Source organism: Kwoniella newhampshirensis, assembly GCF_039105145.1.
Source record: "Kwoniella newhampshirensis strain CBS 13917 chromosome 10 map unlocalized Ctg14, whole genome shotgun sequence".
Classification (NCBI taxonomy): Eukaryota; Fungi; Basidiomycota; class Tremellomycetes; order Tremellales; family Cryptococcaceae; genus Kwoniella; species Kwoniella newhampshirensis.
In genome coordinates this window covers 273,218-301,076 of record NW_027118344.1, presented here as the reverse complement: position 1 = coordinate 301,076, position 27,859 = coordinate 273,218, and the positions used below count along the sequence as shown (strand labels likewise).

The 27,859-nt window shown below is 51.2% G+C and overlaps 10 protein-coding genes across 10 annotated transcripts; 4 read left to right on the top strand and 6 right to left on the bottom strand.

Moving 5' to 3' along the window:
• Nucleotides 1–305: 305 nt before the first annotated feature.
• IAR55_006815 (uncharacterized protein) lies at nt 306–2,399 on the top strand (the record flags this gene model as incomplete). Its single annotated transcript, XM_066949894.1, has 7 exons — nt 306–482; nt 575–673; nt 745–924; nt 1,023–1,476; nt 1,546–1,744; nt 1,824–2,271; nt 2,334–2,399. 7 exons carry the CDS (start codon nt 306–308, stop codon nt 2,397–2,399), a joined length of 1,623 nt encoding a protein of 540 aa, XP_066799586.1.
• Nucleotides 2,400–2,796: 397 nt separating this feature from the next.
• On the bottom strand, nt 2,797–4,086 carry IAR55_006814 (uncharacterized protein; the record flags this gene model as incomplete). Its single annotated transcript, XM_066949893.1, has 3 exons — nt 2,797–3,079; nt 3,228–3,332; nt 3,482–4,086. The coding sequence occupies 3 exons, from the start codon at nt 4,084–4,086 to the stop codon at nt 2,797–2,799; spliced, it is 993 nt and encodes a 330-aa protein (XP_066799585.1).
• Nucleotides 4,087–4,509: 423 nt separating this feature from the next.
• Nucleotides 4,510–4,995, top strand: IAR55_006813 (uncharacterized protein; the record flags this gene model as incomplete). Its single annotated transcript, XM_066949892.1, has 2 exons — nt 4,510–4,664; nt 4,896–4,995. The coding sequence occupies 2 exons, from the start codon at nt 4,510–4,512 to the stop codon at nt 4,993–4,995; spliced, it is 255 nt and encodes an 84-aa protein (XP_066799584.1).
• A 313-nt stretch (nt 4,996–5,308) lies between these two features.
• Nucleotides 5,309–9,775, bottom strand: IAR55_006812 (pyruvate carboxylase; the record flags this gene model as incomplete). The annotated part of the gene is made up of 15 exons (XM_066949891.1): nt 5,309–5,416; nt 5,482–5,565; nt 5,619–5,714; nt 5,781–5,940; nt 5,999–6,390; nt 6,446–6,539; nt 6,592–6,793; nt 6,857–7,565; nt 7,627–7,980; nt 8,036–8,146; nt 8,199–8,636; nt 8,692–8,801; nt 8,849–9,207; nt 9,273–9,557; nt 9,618–9,775. The coding sequence occupies 15 exons, from the start codon at nt 9,773–9,775 to the stop codon at nt 5,309–5,311; spliced, it is 3,660 nt and encodes a 1,219-aa protein (XP_066799583.1).
• A 1,394-nt stretch (nt 9,776–11,169) lies between these two features.
• On the top strand, nt 11,170–13,471 carry IAR55_006811 (uncharacterized protein; the record flags this gene model as incomplete). The annotated part of the gene is made up of 3 exons (XM_066949890.1): nt 11,170–11,225; nt 11,278–12,020; nt 12,093–13,471. 3 exons carry the CDS (start codon nt 11,170–11,172, stop codon nt 13,469–13,471), a joined length of 2,178 nt encoding a protein of 725 aa, XP_066799582.1.
• A 564-nt stretch (nt 13,472–14,035) lies between these two features.
• IAR55_006810 (uncharacterized protein) lies at nt 14,036–18,180 on the bottom strand (the record flags this gene model as incomplete). Its single annotated transcript, XM_066949889.1, has 8 exons — nt 14,036–14,077; nt 14,146–15,369; nt 15,494–15,574; nt 15,635–16,693; nt 16,764–17,435; nt 17,497–17,574; nt 17,638–17,814; nt 17,890–18,180. 8 exons carry the CDS (start codon nt 18,178–18,180, stop codon nt 14,036–14,038), a joined length of 3,624 nt encoding a protein of 1,207 aa, XP_066799581.1.
• A 980-nt stretch (nt 18,181–19,160) lies between these two features.
• Nucleotides 19,161–21,000, bottom strand: IAR55_006809 (uncharacterized protein; the record flags this gene model as incomplete). Its single annotated transcript, XM_066949888.1, has 12 exons — nt 19,161–19,281; nt 19,336–19,394; nt 19,459–19,503; nt 19,574–19,601; nt 19,673–19,708; nt 20,156–20,169; nt 20,225–20,259; nt 20,309–20,366; nt 20,419–20,649; nt 20,705–20,772; nt 20,828–20,894; nt 20,965–21,000. 12 exons carry the CDS (start codon nt 20,998–21,000, stop codon nt 19,161–19,163), a joined length of 798 nt encoding a protein of 265 aa, XP_066799580.1.
• Nucleotides 21,001–21,787: 787 nt separating this feature from the next.
• On the bottom strand, nt 21,788–22,308 carry IAR55_006808 (uncharacterized protein; the record flags this gene model as incomplete). Its single annotated transcript, XM_066949887.1, has 3 exons — nt 21,788–21,860; nt 21,919–21,995; nt 22,069–22,308. The coding sequence occupies 3 exons, from the start codon at nt 22,306–22,308 to the stop codon at nt 21,788–21,790; spliced, it is 390 nt and encodes a 129-aa protein (XP_066799579.1).
• A 200-nt stretch (nt 22,309–22,508) lies between these two features.
• Nucleotides 22,509–24,386, top strand: IAR55_006807 (uncharacterized protein; the record flags this gene model as incomplete). Its single annotated transcript, XM_066949886.1, has 4 exons — nt 22,509–22,631; nt 22,684–22,993; nt 23,057–23,443; nt 23,515–24,386. The coding sequence occupies 4 exons, from the start codon at nt 22,509–22,511 to the stop codon at nt 24,384–24,386; spliced, it is 1,692 nt and encodes a 563-aa protein (XP_066799578.1).
• A 240-nt stretch (nt 24,387–24,626) lies between these two features.
• On the bottom strand, nt 24,627–27,476 carry IAR55_006806 (uncharacterized protein; the record flags this gene model as incomplete). Its single annotated transcript, XM_066949885.1, has 7 exons — nt 24,627–25,722; nt 25,868–26,092; nt 26,152–26,303; nt 26,366–26,463; nt 26,520–26,990; nt 27,166–27,305; nt 27,364–27,476. The coding sequence occupies 7 exons, from the start codon at nt 27,474–27,476 to the stop codon at nt 24,627–24,629; spliced, it is 2,295 nt and encodes a 764-aa protein (XP_066799577.1).
• Nucleotides 27,477–27,859: the final 383 nt, after the last annotated feature.

Sequence of the window (27,859 nt, the reverse complement as noted above, 5' to 3'; positions counted from 1 at the left end):
TTGTGAGCGTCTATCTCTGTTCGGATGCTGAGCGATCCCAACAAGGTGGACGAATGAAAAGGAAGGGGAGAATGGCTTGATGGGTTGATGCGTAGGTGGAGGATGCAAGATGGGATGGGATGTCGAAGAGTGGAGGAAGATTATGGCCAAGTACCGAGTTGCGTTTCAATGCCAATCTGGTTCCGGGTCAAAGTCAAGCTCCGGGGTGTTGCACAAACTCTCCCAGTCGTAGATTAGTTCTCACAACGAATGGTATCATCGTTCGAGACACACGACATCAACGCACTTGTGCAGAGACCTACGTCATGACCGATCACGTCCAGCTGGAACCGTCTCGATCACCCTCGCTCTCACCTTCAAGCTCGCAATCGGGGACAACGGCTCCTACCTTGGCCGATTCAGCGTCAATGGCTTCGTCCTCCCATCTGTCTCCTCGACCACCACCACAGACTCAGTCACCCCTTCTCCGATCACCTGCGGAGGTGAGCACTCGTGCTTCAGAATCCGCAGTACGATCGTGCAGTCAGAAGCAAGGCTGATGATTGATATCTCACCTTGCGAATCTTCCCTGCAGATCATTCAAAAGGTGTTGGTCATAACGGGAGGAGAGTGTCTCACCGCGTTATCAAGAACTGCACGATGCTGTCGAGATCTGAGAAGATATGTTTACGGTGTATGTGTGACCTGCCTTTGTGATTGACAGAAAGGTGCGACACTGACAAACCCCCCTATGTCTGCCTCAAGAATTCCGACCAAGCGTTATGGCGGAATATCCATTGTCTGGTTTACGACGATCCTCGACTCGCGGGCGCATTCCCAACCAGGAGGCAGACGAATGATATCGATTGGCGAACGAACATACAGAATCGCGAGTTCGTAGGGAGGATGTTCCGCGAGTGGGATGAGGAGAGGTTTCCCGAGGTGGTGAGTTGGACCTCTGATCATTTCAACACCTCCTACATGCCGTTTGACTTGATCAGTGTACCATTGGTGTGCTGACATTCGAAGACTTGGAATAACAGTCTCAACATCTCGATCTCGTCCTGGAAACACTTCTCGAGATGTATCTCGATCTTCCCGCCGCTCCCGATCAAAACAACACGAATCCCCACGCGACACACGAATCTCGCAACGTCTATTTCCTCAATCCATATCTCAATTCTCCGCTTTTCACCTACATATACCACCACCTGCGACTCGCAGAGGTCAAACAGGTCCTGAGACCATTACCAGGTCAAGCGGGCAATCCAAATCGCCGGACCGTTCGACGGGTGATCAACCCCGTATTGTCGAGATTACATTGTCTAGTCCCGCCAGATTACGATGATGCAAACTCTGAGGATAGAGAGTGGAGAGGATATGTGAGAGAAGTGGTGTATTCCGGGAAGAATTATCAGGAGAAGAATGACTGGGGTCCATTTCATCCTGATGGGAAAGTGGATTGGACATTGGTTGATGCAATCAGCTCGGTGATGAGTGAGTGGACCCCTATTCTCCTGGCATGACCATGGGGTCTGATATGCTATATGCGTCATGACTTCGCAGTGTCCAACGCGAAAGAAGTTCTGGACAGCGAAGACGATGGCTCTTGGCGAGAGGCGATCCATCCAATGTCATTTGGTGTTGAAGCGGTCCGAGGATGGGGTTACGAACACCTGCAACGTCCTGCAGATCTGCCAGACGGAGAAATCTGGGATTGGGCGGATGTCCAAGGATTGTGGTGTGGGTCGTACGCGTTCTTGGAGTGAGTGACTGATCCTTCTAGACTTGAGATTGTTCCATATGTCGGGTTTCCAGAGATTGACAGACTTGTATGTATCCAGCTACGCCGACTGGGTATCTCTAAACGAGCCTCGATTGATCTTGCTTCGTGGTCGGGTCTCCCAATTGGACCTCACGAGGTATCATGAAGCGGTTGGCGATCTCATGCGACTCAACTTGGTTCTGGATAATGATCAACCGGCAAGCCACAAAGCCTTAGCCGGTCATGGTCGAACGGGCAATTCCGCATTGCAGCCCATCGAAACACATCTCCCCACTTCTGATCTCCTTCCACCGATCTACTTCCACGGTGATTCGGTCCAACATCACGGTCTATCCACGTACCCTTCACACACACCGATGAGCTTTGTGAGGGGTGTGGTGAGATTGACAGCGGATAATCCCCCTCAGGTCAGATGGACGTTGGTCATCAGGTATGGGGACGAAGATAGATGGAGATTGGAATGTGTTCAAGTGGGAGGAAGGGGATCGAAGAGAGGTTTCTTTGGCGTGAGTGTCATATGCAAGGATACGAACAGAGTGAACAGAAACTGATCGACGTGCTTTTGCAGATCTGGACTGACGCCTTGAAGGAAGAACACTCACCGAATGGCCCAGTCTGGTACTGGAAAGCTTAGGTGGAGGTGGAAATGTCGATGGTGGATCTCCATGATGGCGCTGGGTATCTAAAGTCACGGTGAAGCGTTGTATTCGTCTCTGTTTGGTTGGGTAGATTCAACCTGTTGTTCAGTTTCCGGGCTTTGCAGTGATTATGCCTGGTCGTAGATCGCTTGTACAGATACAAATGTACCGAGTCTGTGTGCTGCCGACCAGTACGACAGGGAAGAACAGAACAAGTATACTGCACTGAGTCTGCTTGGCATCCATCCTGGCGTTTGCGTTTGCGTCTGCGTTTGCGTTTGAGCGCAAAGAGCAGGCGGTCGAGAAAGGTGATATTGCATTCCATGCAGAGAAATATGCGAAGGAATCTAAATCTATCCGATATCCTCACACCGACACCGACAAGATCCGCTCTCACTCAGATTCGCCGTTGATCCACTCTTGCACGCCCACCTTGATCCTCTGACTGATGCTCTCGAGATCGTCGAGCGCAGGTCTGACATCGAGGGAGAAGACGGGATTTCCATCTTCGTCAGGAGGGGCAGAGTAGTAGTCGATCACATAACGAGTGGTGATCTTCGGTTGATCTGCGGCTGCGGACGTAGGGGTAGGTGAAGATGTGGCAGGTGCAGGTGCAGGTGCTGAAGGATCGGGTCTAGTGACAATCCAGTCGTGACGATCGAAGGGGGGAGTGGTGCTGCGAGTGGAGGATGATCAGTCTTTGATATTACACAGTGATTTATGATGACAGGTGCACGGTAGCAAGGGGAGTTGTATCACTGCTGGCACAATATGAGGCGAGTGAAGTAGGGTGGACTTCTCGATCTGACGGAAGCCTAACTTACTTGAAATGCTCAGGGAAGATCTTGCCTGCGAGAAGATGTAATCTCGCTTTGGGTGAAAGTTCGCCTGGTCTACCTGTAAATCTCGCAAGAGTCGCCTTGTCGCCGCTGAGTGGGCAAAAGGGATAGGCTGATGTTAGCCAGGATTATTGATACGCTCAATCGGAACGGCTGACTTGATGTCGATCCAATCGAAAAAAAGAGGGGAGGGGGGGGAACGCAGGCAGCAATCTCTCTAAGGGGAAGGGTAGACTCACTTGGGCTTCATCCTCTCCCATTTCATGACCTCATCCCATGCTCTCTCATTCAAAAAATTATGGATTGCCACCATGACTTCGACGCTATCTTCCGGCGTCTCCCACCCCTTTCTCACCAGAGCGTTATAGAACTGTTGAGGACTCGGATAATCCCAAGTATTCCCCGTACCGTACGCTTCGCCGCCCGGTGTGTCTGGCGATACGGGCCGGGGGATCGACGACGCCGTTCGATCGGTCGGTAAGTCCGATTTCTGATCCGGTTGTCTCGTCAGTGACAAGTTGGCAGGTATGTTGTTCAGTGGGTTCATGGTCGCACCTGAACCTCCGGCGGCGGCAGAGGCAGAGGCACCATCGTGTTGGACGGGACATCTGGCCAGTAGAGGTGGGGGTGCTGAGGAATAAGCGGAGGAAGGGGAGGATGTCGAAGATGACATGGGACATTGGGCAGGAAGCTGCTGCTGAGAAGCAGATCGAGAGGTGGAGGTGGTCGAAGACGACGATGAAGATGGGATGGGAGGGTGATTGGGAGGTAGAGAAGAGGTTTGGGTTGTCGTGATGGGGTCTGAGCCCGAAGAGAAAGAGGTAGAACCGATGTTCCACTTCATTTTTGGTGTTGTGATGGCCAAACTTGCTAGATCAGGTGTGGTGTTGAAGAAATAAGAATAGTCAGAGAAATCAACTTTTGAGTCCTCGTAATCAGCAAAGCGGCAAAAAAGGGATTTCCCATTCGTTACAAACGTTAACGGAACTTTCCGGTTGGTCAGTGGTCGGTTTCGATCTCGTATTACGTAAAGTGAGCGATCGGTGCGAGTGACGCGCCCCGACTTGACCTTTTGCGCGTTGTCAACAAATGATAGAATGAGAGGCAACTGACGCAACTCACGGCTGGGACGAGAGAAGCTTTTGATTCATCCTTGACATCTCATTCTCGAACAACAGCGGTCTCGTCTCTCTCACAAGAGTCATACAACCAAACAGATCACCTCCAGTCTCACCTCTTTCTCCCTTTGGCTCGACCCACTCCGAAGATGTCGACATCCACCTTGAAATCCCGTCATTACACCGCTCTCTCCTCACGACTGCGATCGCTCCAGTCCAACCTTGCAGAGACGGAAACGCAGTTGGATCTGATGGCCGAACAACTCAAATCGATGGCGAGATTGGGTGTGGGATGTGGTGCTCAGTGAGTTTCTCTGCTTTGGGGTTGCACTTCTCCGTCGAGAGGATACTTATGAACCTTGCTAATGAATGTTGTCTTCCCCCTCTTCTGTTCCTCTTTTTTTTAAACAAAAACCATCACAACACCTTTGGTATATGACCTGTACCGATCAACTTCTTTGATATCTTCTGGCTTTCCCCCTTTTCTTATACAATAATCCTTTTTTGGATACGTCCTTGAACCTCACCTACCCAGATTCATGGCAGTGTCCCGATTGCTTGACGAGGAACTCAAGTTGGCCACCCAAGAAGCCCAAGAACAGATCGAACCACAATCACCCACACCTGGGAGATAGACTGCGACTACAGTCTGCTGTCAGTCTCAAATCGATGCCTTGGTGTTGAACATTCGTCAGACAACGCCGAAGGAAGGCAAATCGCCTCGATCCAGTGCGACCAGATGATACTCAAAATAGACAAGGTCTAGTTCATGATGTACCAACCACCAATTATCCACACATGTATTGTTATATGTTCGATCAATTCAACACACACAGTAGCACGTATTGCATCAACTTCTAATAAACATGGCTGGCTGAATGATCGCCAACAGCTCAAAACATATGAATCCTTTTACTCCATTCGTAATCGACAATCTACCCTCACCTCCTAGTGCGTGATCTCAACGACAAGATCGCCTTGAGCGATCGAGTCATTCTGACTGACCAGAACACGCTTGACCTTGCCTGAAACAGGTGATGAGACGACTGACTCCATCTGCAGAAGGAGAATTTTATTAGCGCTTTGAACTGAAACAGTGAAATGCGGCGGTCGTGACCCACCTTCATTGCTGAGAGAACACAGAGAGGGTCACCAGCTTTGACTTCCTGACCTTCCTTGACTCTAACATCGATTACGACACCAGACTACAGAATTGACCATCAGCTCCTCCGTCCCCGACGCTTCCTGCCGAACTCACCATGGGAGACCCAACACTGCCTGGGTCACTTGATGCCTTCTCTCGCGAAACGTGCTCCACAGCAGCGTTCGTGTCTTCGACAACAACTGCTCGAGACTATACGTTCCAAGCAGATTCGTGAGTACAGTGCGCAGTATGAACAATGCTCCAGACATCGCTCACCTCTCCATTGAGCTCGAAGAAACATTCTCTGGTTCCCTTGGCTTGGTTCAAAGGACCGATAGCCAGCAACTTGATGGTCAAGGTCTTTCCTTGCTCGATGGCAATGGACATCTCCTCGTTGATCTCGGGCTTAGCAAGGAAGTATCGGGTTGGGACCACGCTGAATGGTAAGTGTAATGTCAGCCCACGACATCTCCAGTGGCGAACAAATGGCTCACCTCAAGTCACCATACTTCTCAACGAAGCCTTGGAACTCCTCGAACACCTTGGGGTACATGTAATGACTCGCCACATCGTAGTCGGTAATATGAGGGCCATATTTCTCCCTGAGTTCCGTCTTGATCTGCTTGAAATCGAGAGGCTTCATGCCAAGACCAGGACGCTTGTCGATTCGCTCCTTGTCACGAATGATGTTGGATCGAAGAGGTTCAGGGAAGCCGCCGTACGGTTGTCCGAGGTAACCCTGGAAGAACTCGACGACAGAGACGGGGAAGTCAAGAGTAGCAGCTTGATCGATAACGTCTTGCTTGCTGAGGTTGTTGGAGACCATGAATTGAGCGAAATCACCGACAACCTTGGATGAAGGTGTGACCTTGACGATGTCGCCACACTGCAAGGGCCATCAGCAATTGTTCGTTTTTACGGCGTGCACCAATTGGACATACCAGCTGGTTTGCATCAATGTATCTCTTCTTGATGTCAAGCCATTGGGTACCAAGACCAAGCTGTGAAGCTTGGAATTGCAAGTTGGTGTATTGACTAAAGCAGAAGATCAGCAAGGCATTCACGTTTTCGAGGGGACTTGGCTCACCCTCCAGGCATCTCGTGGTCGAAGACACCAGAGTCGGAAGCTCTGACATTGGCCTCGAAACACTGGTAGAGCTTTCGGATTTGACTCCAGTATTGGTTGAGAGCCTGGATGTTCTCGTGCGAGATACCCGTGCCGAGCCCGGTTTGTTCGAGAGCACCGCATACGGCACCCATGGCGGGCTGGGAAGTAAGACCGGAGAGATCTACCCAGCTTTGTCAGCCGCCGTGCTATTCAAAGGATGTATACGCGCAGGATCAAAACTTACCGTCAATGGCGACGTCAACCACATCCGCACCAGCCATGGCGCAAGCGATCATACTGGCCGCGGCGATACCAGCGGTGTCGTGAGAGTGGACGTGGATAGGAAGATCGGGATGAGCCTTTCGGATGGCACCAATCAGAATCTTGGCGGCCTCTGGCTTGAGCAAACCGGCCATATCCTTGATACCCAACACGTGAATTCCCTCCTTGACAAGTTCGTCGGTCAAATCGAGGTAGTATTGAAGGGTATACTTGGTTTTCTTAGGGTTGGCCACGTCACCAGAGTAACAGATAGCAGCTTCCACGACACCACCCGCCTTCTTAGCGGCGTCGATACCGACCTTCAGGTTCTCAACGTAGTTGAGTGAGTCGAAGATTCGGAAGATGTCTAAACCAGCCTCGACAGCCTTCTTGGAGAAGTCGTAAATCGCATTGTCGGGATAGGATGTGTATCCTACAGCGTTGGCACCTCGAACAAGGGCCTGGAGCGGGATGTTAGGCACAAGCTTTCGGAGGGTTCGCAGTCGATCCCAGGGGTCCTCGTACAGGAATCTCATCGCAACGTCGAAAGTCGCACCACCCCAGCACTCAAGTGAGTAAGCATTCTGGAGGGCATGACTTGTCTCCTTGGCAATGTTGGCCATGTCAACGGTTCGCATACGGGTAGCAAGAAGAGATTGGTGAGCATCTCGCCATGTGGTGTCCATGATGAGCTGTAGTGAGAAAAAACGTCAATAAGGCCATCAAGTGGATAAGCATTAAGCTAATACTCACGGTACCCTTATAGGCTCGGATAGCCTTTGCGAAGGCTTCTGGACCCTCATTGACGATGATGTTTCTCCAACCCTTGAGACAAGGCTCAGAGGTGTCAACCACCTTGGTGGGATCCGCGTTGTCAACGATCGGAGGGATGATGGCCTCGGTCTTGAGTCCAGGCTCTCCCATTTGCCCTTTGATGGAGGAACCGTTGACAGCGATGTCTCCGAGGTACGCGAGCAGTTTTTGGGCTCGGTTCTGCGAGTGAACAAGCTTGAAGAGCTCAGGAGTATCGTCAATGAAGGTGGTCCAGGTCTTGCCGGACTCAAAGACTTCGTGTGTGAGCAGTCGGATGAGGAAGGGGATGTTGGTCTGTAGCATTGTGAGCGAGGAGCGAGAACAGCTCGGAGGAAGGGCGTGCGCTCACCTTGACACCTCGGATACGGAACTCAACCAAAGCTCGGAGCATCTTTCTCCTAGCGACTTCGTAGGTAGCACCGCTAACGGAACATTTGACGAGCAATGAGTCGTAGTGAGGCTAGCGAAGACGTCAGCAATCGTCGTGATCTGCTACACAGATAGTCACTCACGGTGATCTGCGCACCAGCGTAACCTGAGCTCGCGTCGAGTCGCACACCGTTACCACCAGCAGATCGGTACACCTCGATCTTTCCTGTGTCAGGCTGGAAGCCAGCGGCAGCATCTTCGGTGGTGATACGACACTGGATAGCGAATCCTCGTCGGTGAATGTGCTCCTGGGTCAATCCGAGTTGCTCGAGCGTGACACCAGCAGCAATCTGGATCTGAGCAGCAACAATGTCGATACCGGTGATCTCTTCGGTAATGGTATGCTCGACTTGGATACGAGGGTTGATCTCGATGAAATAGTGTCGGTTTTGTTGGTCGACCAAGAATTCAGCTGTACCAGCGTTTCGGTATTGGACGGCATCAGCGAGCTTGAGAGCATCGCTGAGGATACCTTGTCGGACGGATTCGTCGAGGTGTGGAGCGGGGGCGACTTCCACAACCTAAGGAGGACAGATCTGTCAGCTGTATTGTAAAATGGAAACAAGGCGTACTCACTTTCTGGTGTCGTCGCTGAACGGAACAGTCACGCTCAAATAGGTGGACACAGTTACCTTGACCGTCCGCCAAAAGTTGAACCTCGATGTGTCGAGGGTGATCCAAGAAACCTAACGCTGAATTAGCCTAGGCAAAGCACACGTCCATCTCAACTCACGCTCGATGAAGACAGTCCCATCACCGAAAGCACTCTTCGCTTCACTAACGGCTCGCTCAAAGTTCTCCTTGAAGCTCTCCTGGTCCCTGACGACTCGCATACCACGTCCACCACCGCCCATGGCTGCCTTGATGATCACGGGGAAGCCGTACTCCTCGATGAAGGCGGCAGCCTTGTCATACGACTCGACAGGACCGGGAGTACCAGGAACAACTGGGACACCAGTCTTGATGGCAAGAGAACGGGCTTTAGTCTTGTCACCGAGAGCGTCGATGGTTTCGGGTCGAGGTCCAATGAAAGCGATACCTGCGTCCTCGACCTTCTTTGCGAATTCAGCGTTCTCAGAGAGGAAACCGTAACTGCCAACAACGTCAGCGCTAGTTCTGTTGTATCGACTCCTGTGACTTCGTATGTGAAGACTCACCCGGGATGGATCATGTCGACCTCATGCTCAAGAGCAATCCTGATAATGTCGTCCTGGGACAGATACGCAGCGACGGGTGCTAAGCCTTTGCCGACGAGGTAACTCTCGTCACTCTTGTACCTGTGTGCTCCCATCCTGTCCTCGTAAGAGTAGATAGCGACGGTCGACATGGCGAGCTCGTGAGCGGTACGGAAGACACGGATGGCGATTTCACCTCTGTTGGCGACGAGGACCTTCTTGAGGGGACCGGAATGACCGGCTTGCTTCTTCCTCAAACCATGGATGCTGTCGATGAATTTGAGATAAGCAGCTGTAACTAGACAGAGAGATGACGTTGTCACTCACGTATGGTCAGGAGTGCTGGGACTGCCAGGAGTACCAGGTCGGGACGTGTCGATGCCGAGGTGGGAGACCCAGGCCTCGATCTGTTGATGGGTAGAGGCGGTTTGGCGGTGGTAGGAAGACGATTCGGTGTCAGTTTCAGGCAGGACATCGATGGTCATTTCGGATGGCAGGTTGAAGGAAGGCAGAAGGCGGTGACAGCGAAGGCGTGAGATGAAGAGGAGGTGCGGTAAAGCGACGAGTAGGAAGGAGACAGTGTCAGCGTTGCGGTCCTCGCCATCTCCTCAACGACCATGTACGGCCAAAGGACATGAAACATCCGGGGAGGACAAAGCGATTGCAGAGCGTATGTAATTGAACCCCTCAAAGAAGTCGGCGGCTGACCTCAAAGGAGCAGCTCCGAGCCGACAGAACAAGAAGAGGCTATTGTCACTCACAGGGGTCTGAGCGGCCATGTTGGTTGTGAGAGTCTGCTACCAACAAAGGAGGATACGACGGAAAGTGTGATTGATCCAAAGGACGTGTGGTGTAGAAGCGAGGGTCAAGTCGCTTCTTGGAAACGGATACTGAAACCGGGGAGGAGGAGTCCAAGCCAGTATGTGAAGGTATGAGTGTAGGAGGATCCAACAAAGGATGTCAAGCTCAACGTCGGTAGTCGAATGCAGAAAAGAGACGGGATGAAGATGAGCCGTGTCTGAGAGATTGTTGATCGGTGGTCAGCAAAGCGCAAAGCTAGACTGATGTGCTTGCTACTGCTTCTGCTGCTGCTACTGCGGAATTGGTGATGATGCTCGACTCGGTGGTGAGTGGTGAGTCGTTTAGGGGATTGTCAACGGGGAATGATCCCTGATTACCGGATTGACGGGATCTAATAACCAGAAGACGGGGCACCGTGAACAGATGTTCGATCAACCGTCCAATCACAGTGGACATGACCATTTCATCACAGATAGCGAGTCCTTTTGGATTCGGTTGAGGTGGATCTCTATCATTCACAGGCCGATAAGTCCGAGTGTCAGATACAGTCGTCATGGCTGTGTATGGGACCATAGACACGATCAGTCTCGTTGTTGCAAGTTTGCCCGTCTGCGTTCAACCACTGCTGTTGCTCTGACAGCAACCCTTTTTGGGTCGGTATGACTGTCCGGTCCTGCCGGGACTCGTGGAGACGGGATCAAATTTCACAGTCTTCCTCGTGTCTCCCACGCGCCGGCTTTCTTTCTCGCCCTAAAAAGAGGCGAATAGATCTCTCAACGACCAGGATTCAGGTGTTGGTGACTAGAACGGCCAATATCCATATGTTCTCATCTGACTGAAAAGGCCAGGATATCCATCACGTCTCCCCAGCATGTCTGTCAGACGGCTCGTCGCGTCCCCCCTGCTTAGATCATTGCGGCCATCTTTCGCTTCTCCACTCTCCATCTATTCCGCAGGATATGGCTCAGACAGATAACGAACGCGTTTCACTGTTTTTCAGACGCGTCCAAGCAAGAACATTACAACTTGATAATCGAGGCCTTCGAGCACGACAACAGATACAAGGCGCAGATACGATATGGAAGACTACATCAAATCGGGTTTCGGGGGAGAGGCCACTGACACGACCATCGCGTGAGCTCAATTCATGGTTGTCGTTGGTCGACAAAGCTCACTTTCACTGTAGAATCACTCAAAACAAGCCGATATGGCATCTCGCACCTCTCCCTCTCAATCAAGTCCAAACATCCTATGAACAGAATCCGCTATCTCGCGGCCCTACCAGAACCCTCCATTCGCATTGTCTCGACAGTATCTCTCGTAATTTTCATCAGTACACGCCCGATTCCTTCATCGGCCTGTCACCGATACTCATTAAGCGAATCATGAGTCGTGTCCGAGCGGACAGAGGATACGATGAGGCTCAAATGGGCGGGCGAGCTTTCAATCCTGACGAAGCGACTATCTGGGCATTCCAAGCTCTAAGTGATCCAGAAGATGCGGAACCATCTTTCAACCTAGCCGTGCCAATGTCGTCGACGCTACCACATCTTGCTCCTAATTCGATGTCCAGATATCCAGAACATCCATTTGTAGAATTACCAAAACTTTACGCCTCGCTCCAACCTTCGACCCTTATCTCGCTTCTCACAACGCTATCGCTGGACGGGATGGACGAGATAGTCAACGATCAGAATGTACTTACGTTGAAATGGTGTACCCATCTCACGGCACTTTGGATGAAGGGATCGAGAGTGACAGATGCGGCGATCCGTCTACTTGCCAGTGCTCTGGAACTGCCGGGCGAAGAGGATCCGAAACAAGGTAGAGGAATGTGGAGGTTGAGAATGTGGTCTTTGGCCGGATGTATGAGCGTGAGCGATAGGTCAATGAAGTCGATCGCTCGATGGCCCGGTCTCGTGATGCTAGGTGAGTGTATTTCAGACCAAGTACTGAACACAAAACAGCAATAAAGGATGCTGATCGTTTCCTGCTTTGCAGACGTCCGAGATACGTCTTGCACGAGCTCCGGTATCGATGTCTTCAATCGATTCTCTCAATCGGTATTCTCTAATCGTAACGCGGATTTCCAGCCCTGCACCGATGGTCTACTCCCCCTCTTCCGTCGCAACATAGCGCCTTCTGAGATTCTCGACAACCTCTGCTTATCACTGCTCAAACTGCCCACTTCCGCCTCGTCATCTTCTCCGACACGAAGCCACATCTCCTTCCACCTGAGTCCGACCACTCGGCCATTTCCCAACCGGTATCTACCTGAACCACCATTCCTACCTAATAACCAGCGGAACGACTGGAGATCTAGAACTGAGAACCCGACTTCACAATCCGTATATCGAGGGAACGGCATTGGCCAGATCTACGGGACGTCCGTTTCGAGAGTTACGGACGAGGTACGCTCTTTCCGTGACAACGTCAAGACGGCGTTCAAGATTCAAGGTGAGAAAGAGGCCTTTGAGAGGATGACGCCGGCGGAAAAGAGGAAGAAGACCATGGCAGAGAAGAAGGAGAGAGAAGAGTGGAAACGGAAAGATAGAGACTGGTACAAGTCTGGACCTGGAACGACTTCGCGGGGGGGAAACGCCGGCAAGATCTTCAAAGATTCGAAAGGTAGAGGGAAGGACGCGAACGAGCGGAGTAAACAGTTTGTCAAAGGTGCGGTGCGGCAAGGAGGACACGATGAGCATGAAGATGAAGACGTGGCCGACGATGAAAGGAAGCTCATGATGGTCAGGATGGTGGATGATCACTGGGAGAAAATGCAATGGACAGTAGGGGGCCCAGGTCCACAACAAAGCTCTCCGGCTTCAGCAGGGCTTACTTGGCCGAAGATTCAGAAAGCCTCAAAGGCTTCTGATCTACTTGACGATATCATCGGGACGACCAAGCGATCCACTTCTTTCGCGGCATCACCCTCCACAAACATGTTCCGACCAACCCTCACGCCGAAACCGGCGCCGTCACCTACAGCTACATCCAACGCGCCCTCGTCATCACCTTTGGGTTCGTCGCTTGTTCCGCCGAAAAGGGGCAATCCGTTCAAGCAGACCCGTCGATCATCTTCGGGAGGAGTTCGCCCACTCGCGGCTTCATCTCAATCTTCACAACGACCGAACTTGTCACCTTCCAGTCAACCTCCTCAAAGCATCATCGGAGAATCACCTTCCTCATCACCGTTTGCAACGAGACCAGCGACAGTCTCTTCGAAGAGCGAAAAGAAATGGGATGATGACGATGGATTGTCGTTCTCGAGCACGAGTAGGAAGAGGACCTTCGGAGCTGGGGGCGGGTCGGACCATAGTGTCGAGCTGAAGAGAAGAGGGATGAAGATGTTTTCCGTTGGAGGAGTTGGTAGAGTTTGATGAGCCACAGCGTGTACTACTGGGTGGCTGTCTTTGCATATCTGTATAATCAACGAACAAGTTGTAACGTACCCCCTGGTCATCGCGTCGTTTCGTTTCGTGAAGCAGCAAACATCACATTTCGAGAAAAAAATCATACGGACAAATATACATTCGTATCTGATTCACTCCAACCCAATCTCAAGACCAAAAGAAATACTACGACTAAAAAAGACAATCTTGATCTACTGACCTATCAGATTTGAGTGTGTTTTCACGTCGTTTCATCAATCAGTGATACTGTAATTCGAAATACGGTCTATACGGGTGCAAGAGAGTTAATCGCGGAGGAGAAAAGAGAGAATGAATACTATTGTCCTTTCGTCACCATATATCGAGACACAATAGGCTAGACGACGTTACTCTCTCCTTGAGCTTGAGAGGCCGAGGAATCGGCTGTCCATCGCCATCTTAATTACGTCTGACTTGGTCAGCTGGGAACGAGTGCGACTAGGAGAGAACGATAAGATAGGAGGTGAAGGCGTAATGTCTACCAAGGTGGGAGACGTAGTAAGGAAGAGAGACTCACTCGTATGGAGCGGTGAGGGATTGAGGGGCGACCATTGGCTATCGAAAACGGAGCAACAGAGTCAGTCATGCGCGACTCGGAATCATGCCCGTTCGACTTGACTCACCCTTTGACTACCGGCGTTGGGCTGCACGATAGGCATCGTCGAATCGCCTTTGGGCAAAGCCATAGCTTGAGCAATTGGAGTGACAGTGGCGCGGGAAGCCTTGGCTGATGCGGAGGAGGTAAATACAGGGACGACCGGACGAGGATGACCACTGGGGAGATCACCGGTGTAAGCTTCTCTGTTCAAGTGTCGTCCTTCACCATCGTAATCGGGCATATGCCATCGTCGAGTCAAAGTCGCTTGAGTCTGAGGCTGTTGATCATTCACTTCTGCGTCATCCGTGTCGTCACTGTCGCTGAGGGAGGCGGCGTTGTTGATCATTGCTGGAGTGGCGGGTGTAAAGATCAAAGTGACGTTAGATGCGTTGGTGGAAGATTGCGGGAGCGCCTTGGAATCGGTAGACGTATTTGGTCCGGATGTGATTAACGGAGGAGGGGAGGATGCTGAAGAAGTAGAAGAGCCGCTGGCAGAGGCAGGGGCAGAGGTCGAGGTTGACCCGCTCGTGCTGGTACTGGTAGGTACGGTGGAGGAGGTAGAAGGTGAAGATGAGGTAACGGTGCTGGTAGTGGGTGAGGCAACATTGGTAGCTCTTCTCACCCAACCAGTAGCAGCTGCAGTAGGAGAATATGCTATACTGTCCGAGAGAGTCTGGTAGTCTCCACTATCAGTCACGCTTCCAGTTTGGTAGCTGTCTGCTCCGACCATCGTCGCACTGGCGCTGGCAGTGAGCATAGCATCGTCCTGACTATCATCCACATTGTCCGGAACGGCTTGTAAAAGTTGCTGCGCGTCGGCTGACGGTTGCCAGTCGGGATGTATCATGCCAGTGTCCGGATTGTACAAGAACACTTGGGACTCGTGCGTCGAAGTGTCATTAGTGCAAGGCATGACAGTGAGCGGTGCGGGCGACTCGGGCGAAGGGTCGAAAGTGGCACAGTAAGGTTCGACCGAAGCTGAAGAAGCTACAAAGATAGGTAGCTTGAGATTGACCTGAAGAGGGGTAGAAGAGGGAGAAGCCATGGTGGAAGAGTTTGAGGAGGAAGCAGCGGACATGGTGGGCGCTCCAGCTGTCGAGCTGGAAGGGTTAACGGGTACTAGATAGACTTGGGTACGGATGTTGTTCGACGCGTTCAGAACGAAGGTCGAGTTGGCATCGGTACCGTTGGAAGTTGATAAGACCAGAGAGGCAATCCGTTGGGCCGTGGTGGAGTTGAACACGGGGCTCTGGAAAGGGGACATCAATCAGTACGTCATGTCCTTCTGACTAGCAGAGAGATGATTAGAAGAGGCGGAGGCACCAGGAGGACAGAATTCACGATGAGAAGAATGAAAGTTTCCAATCACTCACCGTGACATCAATGTAACCTGGTGCACCACCCATACCGTTCATTCCAACCTGCCTCTTGTGATTGTTCACCACCGTTACATCCTCGCCACCATGATGACGATCATGTCTAACCTCTCTCTTCTCGTTGTTGACGATGGTAACATCACCACCACGTCTATCGCATCGACCATCTCTGCACTCTTCGGACTCGTGATGATCGTGTTCATGTCCGTGGTGCTGATCGTGATGTCGGTGCTCGTCGTGATAACGTTTAGCCATGTTATTAACAACAGTCACATCGTGACCACTCCCCTCGTGATGAGTGTAGTGATAGCCATCATCGTGATGACGGTGATGGTCGTTGTGTCGAGCGAAATCACATCGACCGTCGTGACAATATCTCTCGGAATCATGTCGATCGTCTTGCTCATGTCGACGTTTCTCGTTATTGACGATTGTCACATCCCCACCATGATGATGATGTTTTCCACCTTCATTGACGACTGTCACATGATCGTCATCACCTCCCCATCTTCGCTTTTCCTCGGTCGAGTCTTTCTCTGCTTCCTTTGCAGGTCCTGCTTTTTCCGACGAAGACGACGACGACGGAGATTTCGCTTTACCATGCTTGGAATGTCTTTCCTTCCTACTTTCCCCGCCGTGACTCCTCTTGTAATACTCGTAGCCGACAGGTTCGTATCCCACTGTCGAATCGTAAGGTACAGGAGAGACATAATCGCCATGACGACCATTTTCGACCACTCGAACGCGATTGAAGTCGTCTCCGTTGGTGAAGTAAATCGGTCTGCCATTCCTCAATCCTCGGTCCCATGAATTACGATAGTAGAAATCTGCATTGTGGTACCGTCTCTCATCACCGACGACAAGTATCCGTTCAGAATGGTGTCGCTTCTTGTTGTTGATCACTGTAGTGTCACTTGCTCCGTGATAATGATGACGATCAGGAGAATTGTTCACGATGACAGTATCGTCCGAATGACCGCGATGTCCTCCGCCAGCGTTGTTGACGATCGTAGTGGAGCCGGATCCTTCGTGAGAATGCTGATCGTCGTGACTTCGACTTTTCTTGAGGAAAGCTCGACCTAAAGCAGCAAGTCTAGAGGTGAGTCCGGGAATGTCTCGCTTGTTGTTCACGACGGTAGTAGCTCCGCTATGATGACGATGAGGACGATCATTGTTATCGTTATTGACAACCGTGACCTACGTCCCACCGTAAATTGTCAACATACTAATATCCAAGGCGGCAGAAGAGGAAGAGAAGTCAACTCACATCCCCACCATGTCTGTGACTTCCGCCTTGAACGACGATCACATCTCCCTCTCGGCCATGACTCCTAGCATAGATGTCTTCATGATCGTGAACATGATCATGTCCGTGTCCAGCTTCGATGACTGCCACCTCGTGTTCGTGAGGTCTATACGGAAGATGTCTGTATCTTCCACCATCCTCAATCACCTCAATAGGACGTCCAACATGTTTGTATTCCACTCGATCGGAATCGGCATGTCGTCGTTTGTCCATATGTTCATGAATATGCTCGTGGTCGTGAACCTTTTCGTGGTGGTCGTTATGAATGATTTCGATGATATCGTGGTCTTCGTGTCGTCGTTTACCGTAGACATGCCCATTTTCGCCATGGAAATGTTCATGTGTGTGATCATGAGCACGACCGTCGTCAACGATGATATCATCGTATCGGTTTCCGTGACTTCGATATCCATCACCGATCACTTCAAGTACAGAGTGATGATTGCCGTGGTGTGAATGACGTTTCAGGTGTTCATGCTCGTGTTCGTGGACTTCAGCATGAGCACGACCGGACCGGAATTCGGAATTCGCATTTCGGTAATACGCTTCTCCATCACCTGTTAAAGCGGCTCGATCTTCATCGTCGTGACGGGGTGACCGAAGGTCGAGATTGATTAGATCGCCTGTTCGGTGCTGTGTTAGGTAGACAACATCAGCTCTATAGTGGAACGTCGAGCCACGAATAAGAGCTTACTGGCACGGAGGAGGGAAGAGCAGCGGGGAGAGAGGAAGAAGATGCCTCAACGATTTCACCGAGATTGATGTCAAGCAACTAAGTCAATAAAGGAGCTTCAGTGACAGCCTTGTACTCAGAATAGCCCGGTAAGCCACTAACATCATCTCCGGGAACGTTCCTCCAAGGTCCTCGACGACCCAGACGACCTCTCCAGACTTTATCGTTCTTGGATTGCGAGCCAAATGGTGTCGGTGACGGTTGTTCCTTGCTAGGCTGCGCCTTCAGGACAGAACCTGCTTTGGAAGCCTGGGAAGCAGAGGGGGATTTCTGAGCTCTCTACAACAAGGTCACATCCCATCTCTGTCAGCTTTCCAGTCCTTAGTTATCGGATAGCATTCCACCACAACATACTTTGGTAACTTTGACATCGACGTCGACCAAATCCGCAACATTGGCAGTGGCACTAGCCAGTCCAGTCTCCGTAGAAGTCGGACCATCGTCAGTTGACGGCGAGGAGGAGGGCAAGACGAGACTCTGGACGGGTACTGCTTGATCGCCACCCAAGTTGAGGTTGACGTTGATGGCGGCTTTTGACGGACTGGAAGTCGGACCAGAGGCAGTCGTGTCGTAGGCTGGGAGAGCGGAAGCTGTTGCGGAGAAAGCGGCAGCTGCCACGAGGACTGATGATTTGATATAAACCATTTTGATTGAGTCGTCTCGAAAGATTAACCAGGAGAGAGGGAGAGGAGGATGGAGTGATAAGATTGGTTGCTGGACAACCTGTTTTCGTAGGTTGATGGGGCGTATTCACTTCGCGGTTCGGTACTGCAAGTATACCTTTTTGTTCGTTCGTTCGTCTGTTAAGGAGCACTGCTCACTCTTCGTTCTTCTGCGTGGAGAATTCGGGACCCGCCGAAAGCAAGAACAATAATCAATTCAAGTTTACTTATCCTTGTTGTGTCGTGTCGTTGAGCAGACTAATCAAAGTCTCTAGCACTTCCGTTAGCGATTTTCTTCTTTCTTTTTTGTTTTTGGATCGATTTGTTTTGTTTTGTTTTGGGATGTGGGCTGGTCGTGTAGAACGTTTGGGGTTTTTTGAGTGAGGAGGCAGTAGGTGGGCAGGCTTGCAAGCGCTTGTGAATGATACGGATCACCAGGAGTCCAGTTTTTTGGGGTTTGGGGGAGAGTGTGAGGATGAGGTGGGTGAGGAAAGAGAAGTAATGAGTAGCAATCGGTGAGTATATATGTACTCCCGCGCATAGTCACGTCGGGGACTGAGCCGCCAGAGCTTGTTGTCTCAAGGTGGCTTGAGAGGGAACGGTTCAGAGTGGTATGGTCAACATTCAAATTTGGCTGGATGTACTGGTACGAAAAGGCCAGTGCCACGAATGTTTCAGAATCAAAACAGTGAGTCGGCTGGGCATGCTTCAAGCGCAGACATGACCTTGTATCAGAGAACATTTGCACGGCGTGCTCAATGGCCTAGGACGGGGCAAAAAGAATGGCATAGAGGAGAAAGTAGGATATTGGGATAAATGAAAAGCGAAGTGAATGACAAAGCGCTTGACGGACAGAGACAGAGATGCGCATATGGCTATCCACGTGGGATTGCACTTCTGCATCATAGTGAATGAACACGGGAAGCGCTGTTGAAGGCTCACGTAAAGGTTTCGCCGTAGGACCTAGTGGGGGCGTTCCGTCTCCTCGTGCATAGTGTTTAGCATATCCCTTCGAAGCCAGGTCTCAGGTTTGGTGAACCACCAACAAAGCAAGCCGAAAATTGTGACAGCAGCAAAGATGACACTAAACGTGAGGGATCATCAGTGGAAGACAGCAGCTTGTATTGGCGTAACTTACACAGAGCAGTTGAAGCCTGCTGCGGTCTTCACAGGGAAATAGAAGGGAGAAATGTAGGTCTGAGAGGACGAGGCATCAGCGGGCGAAGGAGACACCTCAGAAGTGGCGGAAAAGGTGACTGACAGCAAAGACGATACAGTTCCAGAGGAAAGTGACGATGTAGAAAGGCTTTGCAAAGAGGCCCAAGCCAAACTTGGAGGTTTTGAACGGATTCGGAGTGAAGACAAGCCCTTAGAACGCGATCAGAGCATATGCTGCAATCGTCGCTAAATTTTACAGATAGTCAGCAGAGGCGTCGAAGAAGCGCAGACAGATGAACATGGAGAAGTTTTCTCACGAGTTCCTCCAGCTGAGACAAGCGACGTAAATGCAACTGTTGAAGGCAGAATGGTGCACAACAATGCCGCACCAAACACCATCATGACATTCACCGCGTTTGCGGGTTTTCCATCAGATGTCACCTTGCCAACGTATGAGCTGAAGGGTAGTACCCCGTCCCTGGCTACTGCGAAGACCAATCTCGAAGCGGCGACGATAGCGATGGAACTATTGAGAAGTAGACCAATGATAGCGATCGTAGTCATGATAATGCAACCCATGTGACCTCAGGCAAGATCGTACACTTGAATGAATGGCTGGGGAGAGGTGAACGTTGACCAAGTCTCGAGGTCGGGCACACAGAACAAGAAGAGGATGCTGGTGAAGAAAGCGCAACCACCGCTGGCGAAAGCTGAAGTTAAGATGCCTCGGGCAGCCTTGACACTCGCATGCTTCAATTCCTCGGCAACATGTCCGCTAGCAACAAAGCCGGTGACAGCACTGGCGCCGAACAGACTGATGTGACATCAAGTTAGACTTGATCAAGCAGCATACAACGAGCGAAACCTACAAGCATCCATCCTGCTGGGGCACCAGTACCGTTATCTGTGATTTCATTAGCAGAGCTCGCATTTTGGTGTATTATCGAGCTCACATTGGGAAGTGAAAACCTCCGAAGCATTTCTGAAGCCATAGGTCCTTGATACGCCAATCTGGGGCCTCCTTAGCACACATGCTCATTGCGCTTGCTCGGAGTCAACTCACAGGCAGCCAGATCAAGTTGAGAAGTGTATCAACCAGCATCAGACACATGCTTCCCTTGAAGATCCAGGAATACCATTTCTGAGGAAGGTAGTTGAGCGAGATGCAGATGAACAAGAAGATTTCTGAGAGAGCCCATGTGAGCGCTCGGAATTTGATCGAGTTATTCGTGAGACCTCCAGGGAAGTCCACCTCGTAGACGACAAGGACCGAGAGAAGATGGTTGGCGGCGTTCTACGAATCATACCGGGAACGTCAGCTGTTGCATGACTTGACGCGACAAACGTACCTGGCAGACGGAAGCGCAAAAGGTCATCCAAGCAGTACAAGCCCACCAGGCGACAACGTAGCCAATCACTAGGGCACTGGTCAGCCCTGTAGAACGATGTTTCCAGCTGAAGATATAACATACACCGGGAATGACCACCAGCAGCTTCCGCAGCCCAGATATAGATCGATCCAGACAGTGGTAGGGCAGACTGTGGTGTTGACAACGAGTCCAGATCAGCTGAAAGTACCCCAATGAAGAGTTCTATGGTGAAGACGCACGCAAATCTCAGCTAACACAGCAGCAGTGACAGTCATTAGAACCCAAGAAATAAGAGCCGACGACCTGTTCCACCTCCTATCAACAACAGCAGATGGAAACGGAGAAAAAGACGTGGAACTACCGCGATGTCGATTCGGACTCCGAGCAATCAACCAATCAAGTAGAGAAGCTGTCATGGCCCGTTTGCGCCGGACCCTCATCGACATCGCGATCACTTAACTACAAGCGGGGGTTCCCTTCGCGAGCATTGTCTCGAGCAGGTTCAGACGGTTTTAATCTCAGCCCTCTTCTGTAATGACCCGACCCCGTCCAGTCTGAACGACAGCTTGTAGCCGCTCATTCGGACCAGACTACCGATTCCTCGAATCCTACAGGATCGCACATAGAGAACTTGCGCGACGACCGATGAGGGATCACCCTCTGTATTGTCGCGCATGATCAGTTTTCCGAGTGATGATCCTATAGAATCGTCTTTGGACTCGTTCAAGGGGATCGAACAGAGAGCACCCGTACCCAGCATCTGGTATATATACAAAGGTAGGAAAAGCGATATCAACCTTTTGCAAGGCGACTGGGTTGAGCAGACTACAATGTACGGATCCAAGCCAAGAGAAGAGTAGTTGAAACCCTTCCCTGACATTGGAACCCCTCCTCAAGATCGAGCAAGCACGTGTTCCTTCATCGTTTGATGGAAGAGCAACCCGAGTTGAGTCGACCTTTTGCGTTTGCATTGTCTCCGAGGTACATATAGTCTGCGACAGTCGCTTGATCGCTGCTTGTGGGAACCACCGGTTGTCGTTTGGTCGATACGATTGGTGAGATTTACCAGACAGCAGCGGGACCACCAGCAGAGATACCGAGGAAGATGTAGCTCCTAACGCAGGCGATGAAATTCCTGCTCAGAGGTCACGTCAGCTTTCTACATATAGGGTGGAAAGAACTCGAAAGCGAACATTGCGCAGAATGCAGCTGCAAAAGATTCTGCTTGGCCCCATCGCCGAGCAAGGGCAGATTTGTAGCCGAGATTAGCCTGCAAGGATGACCCGATCAGCGTCTTTATTGACGTTACTCGATACCCAGTCTGTGGCTATCAATCCACATACCAGCTGGACGGCATCTTGATCGAGAGTGGACGACGAGTCGTAGGTGATTTCGATGTCACGGTTTCGTCTTGCGTGGTCGTCTCGCAGCTGAGTATGCATGGAGGTGCTCATAGCTGGATAGCAATCGATGCCCGATATGTGCGGGTGAGCAGCAGTGTCGTACGGGATGTCGAATGCGAATGTGATGTTGGAACGATGAATAGGCAAGAGCAAGAGAGTATCGCACGGCGCTCCGTTCATGGATGAGGTGATCTGCCTCCACTTTTGTCGGTCTCAATGAAGTGGCACCTCCACGTGGTAATACCGGCCTGAACTTGCCGAGGTCTCGTCGGTTGCTTTCAAGCATCTCAAGTCGACGTGTCTTGACAGATCGAGACATATCACATCGTTCCTCCTCGTCACTCACACGACCTGCGCAGTAGCATCCAACTACCACAACAATGTCCTTGAGTCTGGAACAGGAGGAAGCTCTACAGCAACTGTGTGCGATCACCGCTTCCGACACTGCGGCTGCTCGAGAGAGGAACGAGAGATTGTTGAGAGAGAATGGGTGGAATGTCCAAGTGAGCAGAGGTACATCTCTTCATACTTCCTTTGTGCTCATCCGTGTCTTAGGCAACTGTAGAGCAGATATTCTCTATGGGGTCTTCTGATCCCGCCCCTCCACTCTCTCCTTCTTCGTCATCCATGACGTCTCCTGGATCGATGTACGGCGTTGCAGCAGGTGCTTCGGCAGCATCACATCTCGAAGTGGAAGATCCGTTGCTTCCCCGACCTCCTCCGGGAGCTCGACGACTATCAGGATCACATCGACCGCATCGAGGCGCTCCTGGCACAGGTGGCGTGGGACTAGGATTATGGGGGTTGATCAGTTGGCCTGTTTCGTTACTGGTTTCGATAGTAGGAGGCGTATGGTATCTCTTCGGTGAGCGGTTGCAACTGCATCAATCTGCTCGATGCCTAACTAATACTATGTCTCTGTGCTTAGTACGCACTTTCGTACCCCTCTCGCTCCTACCTCGATTCCCTTCTTTCCTTCTTCCACCTTCCACCCCGACCTCTTCTATGCAGATGCGTCCCCCTCAGGACCCTACGACCACGTCTCTCGCCTTCATCCGAGAGCTCGAACGATTCACCCGATGTTCAGCTTCCAACGGCACACTTCCCGAATTCTATATCGGTCCCTATCGGGAGTTTGTCATGACGTTGAGGAAGGAGGGGAAGCTCGGATTGGTGGTGTTGGTTTCGTCGGAGCATGAGGATGATGAGGAATTCAAGAGGGATGTGTTATGCGACGAGGAGCTGATAAGGACGTTGAAGGATAAGGAGGTGTTGATTTGGGGCGCGGACATTTCCAGTCGAGAGGGATACCAGGGTGGGTGTTTCGTCGCAATCACTAGCGCCGTGTCACCGTGTCAGGCTGATTATGGACTTGGATCATGACAGTATCACAAACCCTTTTGACAACCACCTATCCCTCTCTGACCTTTTTGTCCCTGCTTCCTCATCCGACATCATCTACTCCTCGTCTATCGATCCTTGCCAACTTATCCGGTCCTCCATCCACTACCACCTCGACGACGTCGATCCTTCAGACACTCACCACGTCCATCCTCCCACGAACCTCGCCGTTCCTCTCTCGGCTGAAACGAGAACGATTGTCACTTGAGGAATCCCGTCATCTGAGAGAAGAACAGGATCGCGCTTTCCGAGAAGCGGAGCGAAAAGACCGTGAAAAACTACATGCTCAACGACAAAAGGAGGAGATGGAACGTGTACAACGCGAGAGATCTGAACGGGAAGCGAGAGAGAAGGAATTGGCAAGAGAGCAGAGGAAGATATGGAGAAGATATGCTAGACGTTGTTTGCTCCCTGATATTTCCGGAGGAGGCGGAGGAGGAGGAGAGAGTCTACGAATAGCTCTTCGAACACCTCTTTCGGCGGAACGGAATATACGACAATTCCAATCTTCCCCTTCTACTCTCTCCCTGTTCATATACGCGGACACACTTCTCATCCCGAAAGAAGATACACCGGAATCAGACCCGGTCTCCCCCCCAGAAGGATATCCAGGTCCAGATTGGGCCGTCGCCGGCGCAGATGGTACGGGTGTGGATGTGGATTCTCTAGAGTTCAGAATCGTCACGGCGTATCCGAGAAGAGAGGTCGAGTGTGTGATATCTGGCGGAGAAAAGGTTTGGGAGGTGGTGAAGAGTTCAGGAGGGGCTCTGTTCGCCGAGAAGAAAGAGGGTAGCACTTGGGGTGAAGTGGATGGTGCGGATAGCGATGATGAGGAGATTGTAGAGGATAGCGATTGATGCTGTTAGTCATTAAATGATATGTCATAGGCTGTTGGAGTGTCAAAGTAGTATTTCCACAAGTTCTCATTTCCAGTATTCACATTTTGATGCACTATTATCATTCATACCGAGGCGACGGATCCCAAATGAACTGACTTCGAAATAAACGTTCTCGGAACTAGATGTAAAAAGAAAAATCAGGAACTTGGTATATAATCTGTCTATTTCTGCTACGTTCCAATATTGCTGCACCATCGGCTACTTGGACCGGCAAGAGGACGTCCAATCGTCCCTTCTCTCCTCTTCCCTCGGCCCCGCGTTTAGACCACTTATGAACTCCTCGAACGGTATCACATCACTATCAGGTCTGGCGGCCGAGACAGCCGAATAGTTGCTGTGATTCCTGATATGATATCGGTCCCTGGCTGGCCCCCTCCCGCGTTCTGGCGTTGCAATCGGACTCGCACCATCCCAGATCGATCTTCTTACAGACCTCGGTGGGTCGGACCATGCCGAAGGTGGAGAACCACTCTCAGCCTCACCACTTCGTAGTGGAGAACCATCGACTCCCGTTGCAAGCCGAGCTGTTGAAGTGGGTGTGGGAAGTGTAGACGATTCAGCGTCAGAACGAGCGCTGAGTGAAAGATACGGCAGTCTGAAAGGACTTGAAGTGCCGAGATCACTCGTGTTCAGATTTAATCGAGAAGGGATAACATGGGTCGGTGTCGGTGCCGTAGGCATCGATTCACTTCCACTTCCAGGAGGAGATTTGATCGGAGTCTTCGGTACAGGTGAATAGTTATCATAGTTCACCTGAGTATGGAACAGCGAATGGTTGGTTGTGAAATCGGTCATGGCCGAATATCGTCGATCCGAGCGTGGTGACATAGCAAAGACTGACATTATCGAAGGGGCTGCCGTTGAGAATCTGACAGAGGAAGGTGATGCTTCGTCTTGATCGGCGTGAGACCTTCCGGAGGTCGATCCTTGCTCAGGGTCGACAGCTGGCGCCAGGTCGCGGAACAAACGAAGCTGAGCTGCTTTTTCTTCTTCCGCTGTTGGGTGGCGAGTAGATGATGTGGGACTGGTCGCATCAATGTCATTATTGTCGACATTGTTGGGTCCACTGGATGGGGTGATCGCTGTCGTCGAAGTGACTTGTGCCCTCTCTGGAGTGTATGCAGGCAACGGTGTGCCCGCTCTTGAACCTCCATAGTTTGTTGCAGTATGTATTGAATGTGGCAGCGATCCAGGTCTGTTTATCCTGTCCTCTTCTGTGGATGTAGGAGAGGGGGACACAACGGGATCCAAATTCTCTTGAAAGGTCGATAGCGTTAGGGCCGGACTCGCCGTCCTACGAGTTCCATAGCTGTCTCGAGAAACGCTGCTATTGGACGAGTGCCACCTTTCGCTTAGACGTTGTTTCCGTCCTTCGTCATACGAGACAAACAGCATATCATCGACAGTCGGTGTGCTACCGGTCGATACTACCGAACCACGACGTTCCTTCTCCTGGCCAAAGATGCCCAAAGGAGAAGATCGAAGTGAGACTGAAGAGTCGCGAGTCACGCCGCGCTCGACTAGCCCATGGTTGTCGTCGGCGAAGGATCAGAAATATGATGACAGCAGCGATCAGCACGATTGAAGTGACCGGAATAGCCACACCAAGCACAATTTTCCCGGCAAGGGTATGTACGAATGTTCGATGGAGGCTACTATGTGTGCTACGTCGATGATTTGGGTAAGCTACAATCAATCAATAACCCCTACCAACGATACATACAGCTGGGATACTGTCTCAGCGTCGGCGGTGAGAACAACAAAGTCGAGTGTCATCTTGCTCGATCCCAGGTTGGTCATCGTCACGTTGGTGACAGACGAGTTGTCTAGACCGGTTTGGAACCACAACAACTCGTAGGACATCGCCCAAGGGTACTTCACGGGATGGAATCGCGGTCAGCCTGTGAAAGATATGCCAGCTCGACAAGCAGACCCACAGTCAGGTTCAGAGAAGGTGCGACAACCTGTCCATTCACAGAGACTGAAGCGAGACCATAATCGGGCCCAATTGTGCCATACAGATAGATTGCAGATCCTATGATTGTTGGATGTCAACCATGTTCGGTTGGCACGTGAAGGAGAGACACTCACCGCTGCCAATGAAGGTTACAGCCGCACCTTTGGTCTGGGTGATGGCCAACGTGCTATTGAAATCCTGGTCCAAATGGCTTGCCTCGCTGAAAGTGCTGGAATCGCTGCTCGCTCCCTGGCTCAGATATGTCCAACTCTCGACATCACCGGGCGAATCGTAAGTGACAGAGACCGGACCCGGATGGTTGTACGTATTGTCAATCGTGACATTAGTCATGCAAGAAGCATCGGCAGGCCTAGCACCATCTACACCCCAGAACACCACTTGATCGGTGGAAGCCAACGAGCCGGAGTTCCACAAGACTTCGTGTGTACCCGCAGGAAGGTTAGACATCGTAAAAGGGATGGTCGACGACGCCATATCGGAGCCTGAAGATTCAGTTGCGCATGCCGGCAATGGTGTGCTGGAATTGACACTGATTGTCGCTTGACATTGTGGGTATGCAGGAATGAGAAGTGAGAATGATGTAGCTACAGGGAAGAACGAAAGTCATGAGCCATCTCATCGAGGTCCAGAGAATTTAGAAGGGGCAAAAAGGCAAAGATCACGACTGCCTTCAGAACACCTAGGCAAGCTTGCGGGTAAAGGAGACATGGGATTTGAAGATGAGTCGGAGGGACAATATAGTACGGGACAGGCACGCACCAGAGACATTGAAGGCGATGGTGGAGTTGGAGTTTGAGGTAAGATGCAGAGTCTGGTCGTAACCATCGTCTTGGCGTGCATATCCGGCGTTCCACGGTGAAGTTGATGATCTGGCGGCTCCGTAGGTAATAAATGGGGAGCTATGCAAGACGAATCACCATCAGTATCGCTCTCAAGCATTGTAGACACAGGACCCACCTGTCAGGGAAGAAGAATGGGGTTAACACCGCGGCAGAGGACGCCGATTGATCGCGTCGGGCTCGCCGGTGCATTCTGGACGACGACTTTACGTTCTCGAGGTGATGACTCATCCTTGAACAAGGCGATTTTTGACACCGGCAAGTCGTTCTGCAGTCTTGATGTTATGACTTTCTCGATTTGGACGAGATAAGTTGTAAGATGAGGAGGTTACTGAAAGCGCTGTGAGATCTGTGCAAGACCGCCTTCGGAGATAGATGATACGCGTTGCACTCTGAGCTGACAAAGTGAGGTGTGTAGGAATAGCTCGGTGTTGGACTCTTTGTATACAGTCGGCAGGCGCTTCCGGTGGCTTCGAGGTACGGGTGGCGAAGAACGTCCGTTTCTACTTGTGTACATCAATCAGTTGTGTGAAGGTGTCTTGGTCAGGCAGGTATACTGAGCAATTGAGATGAACATTCCGCGGTCAGTGCAGACGTCGAAATGAGGAATGTGA